General features: G+C 36.8%; 1 protein-coding gene across 1 annotated transcript in view; it reads left to right on the top strand.

Annotated features, from left to right (window-relative positions):
• The window catches only part of PCGF6 (polycomb group ring finger 6), an 81389-nt gene extending 79985 nt beyond the window's left edge, over window positions 1–1404 (top strand). Inside the window, exon 11 of the mRNA XM_011977535.1 lies at window positions 239–1404. Within this exon, the coding sequence (XP_011832925.1) occupies window positions 239–295 (57 nt within the window). The 3' untranslated portion in view covers window positions 296–1404. The remainder of the gene's footprint in view (window positions 1–238) is intronic.
• Window positions 1405–1813: the final 409 nt, after the last annotated feature.

Here is a 1813-nt window from a genome sequence, read left to right as displayed (position 1 = left end):
GATTGCTTCACTGCACTCCAGCCTGGGCAACAGAGTGAGACTCCGTCTCAAAAAAAAAGCACATTCACAAGGAGTGTTTGGTGAATAAGAATCTATATGGTCCACTTATTTTCTTTAAATTAAAGAATTTCACCTTAGTGTTAGATTATTAAAAAAAAAAAAAAGCCAGCTTTGATTTGATTATTTGCATTACTGGTTTGAAAGAACTGCAAAATCGTCTTTTTTTCTCCCTTTTCAGGATGGTCTGCTTGTCCTTCATTATGGTCTTGTGGTTTCTCCTCTGAAGATAACTTGAAGATTCTAGGCACATTATGAGGAGGGAAACAAAGGAAGTTTCTGCAGGACTGCATCTCACCAAAGATTTCCATGAAATGTAATTGCTACCACTTTGCTGTTCAAGACATAACTTACCTATTTTTAGCACCAAGAATTATAGCATTTATAAGTACAACTTGGAACGATGGAATGCATCTGTTACTAGAGACTATATATAAAAAGCAGCCAAAACTCAGGGGAAATTTTTCAAAAATTGAATTTTAAAATTCCTTGTGATTTTAAATACCTTGACATTGATTTTGCTTCCCATCTTTGAAGTAATTGGTTAGTTTTCTTTGTTCAGCCATTTCAAGTTGGTAGTTGGGATATCTGCTGTCTGGGATGGCATCAGTTGGGCAGTCATCCTTTTGGAAGAGAAGTGTGCTTTTGAATGGAAGATTCAAAGCCAGTCTTTGTTAAACTGCAGGGTGTACTCTGAAAGACCAAAACTATTGGCCTCTTTTGTGTGTTGCCAGCATATTTTGAACTTGTATCTTTTTTTATACCAGCAACACTACAAAGGAGAAGTTACTCATTTCAAAATGGATGAATTGTTATTGGTGAAGAGAATCTGAGTTTATGGTCTGTGCCATAAACTTTCAGTGTAATAAGACTTATTCAATACATCTTCCAATAAGGGGTGCTTCTTTGTGACAATATTTTTATTTCTGACATTCATTTTATTTGGGCACATAGTGTGGTTGTTGATACCTTGCAATAGTATTGCTTCTGAAAGTAATAAATAATTTTAGGAGAATTCGAGAAGTTTACAGAATTACTTATTCATTGTTTTCTTAGTAAGTCAGTTTAATGTTTATTTTTCTCATTATTTCATCACTGGAATAAAGAATAAGGGTGTTTGAGCTCACCTCCATGCAAAGACTTCAGTTTTAAAACATTATTTTGCCTAAAATTAGCATTGTGATGCTTTCTAAAAGAAATATTTTATAAACCCTGTTTCACAGCAGAATTTCTGAATCTGTATAGAGACTACTACAAACTTGGACAAAGATTGGCGATTCTTTGTAAAGAATTTGTGAATTATGTATAAATTTCTTCTAACATTTAATAAAAATTTATTTTAACCTATTTGGAAATGTTAGTGTTTACTGTGGATTTTTAAAAAAATAACCAGGCCAGGGCCGGGTGCAGTGGCTCATGCCTGTAATCCCAGCACTTTGGAAGACCGAGGCAGGTGGATCACCTGAGGTCAGGAGTTCGAGACCAGCCTGGCCAACATGGTGAAGCCCCATCTCTACTAAAAATACAAAAATTAGCTGGACATGGTGGCAGGCACTGGTAATCCCAGCTACTCAGAAGGCTGAGGAAGGAGAATTGCTTGAATCTGGGAGGCAGTGAGCTGAGATCGCACCATTGCACTCCAGCCTGGGAGACAGAGTGAGACTCCATCTCAAAAAGAGAAAAGGTAGATTGCTTGCCGGATGCAGCCTTGGTGAGAGCCAAAGAATTAAGACCTGGTATCAAGAAAGGAGATAGA

Source organism: Mandrillus leucophaeus, unplaced genomic scaffold (genome assembly GCF_000951045.1).
Source record: "Mandrillus leucophaeus isolate KB7577 unplaced genomic scaffold, Mleu.le_1.0 Scaffold18, whole genome shotgun sequence".
In the NCBI taxonomy this organism is placed as follows: domain Eukaryota; kingdom Metazoa; phylum Chordata; class Mammalia; order Primates; family Cercopithecidae; genus Mandrillus; species Mandrillus leucophaeus.
Note: the sequence above shows the minus strand (reverse complement) of the source record. Positions and strands in the feature narration are given on the sequence as shown.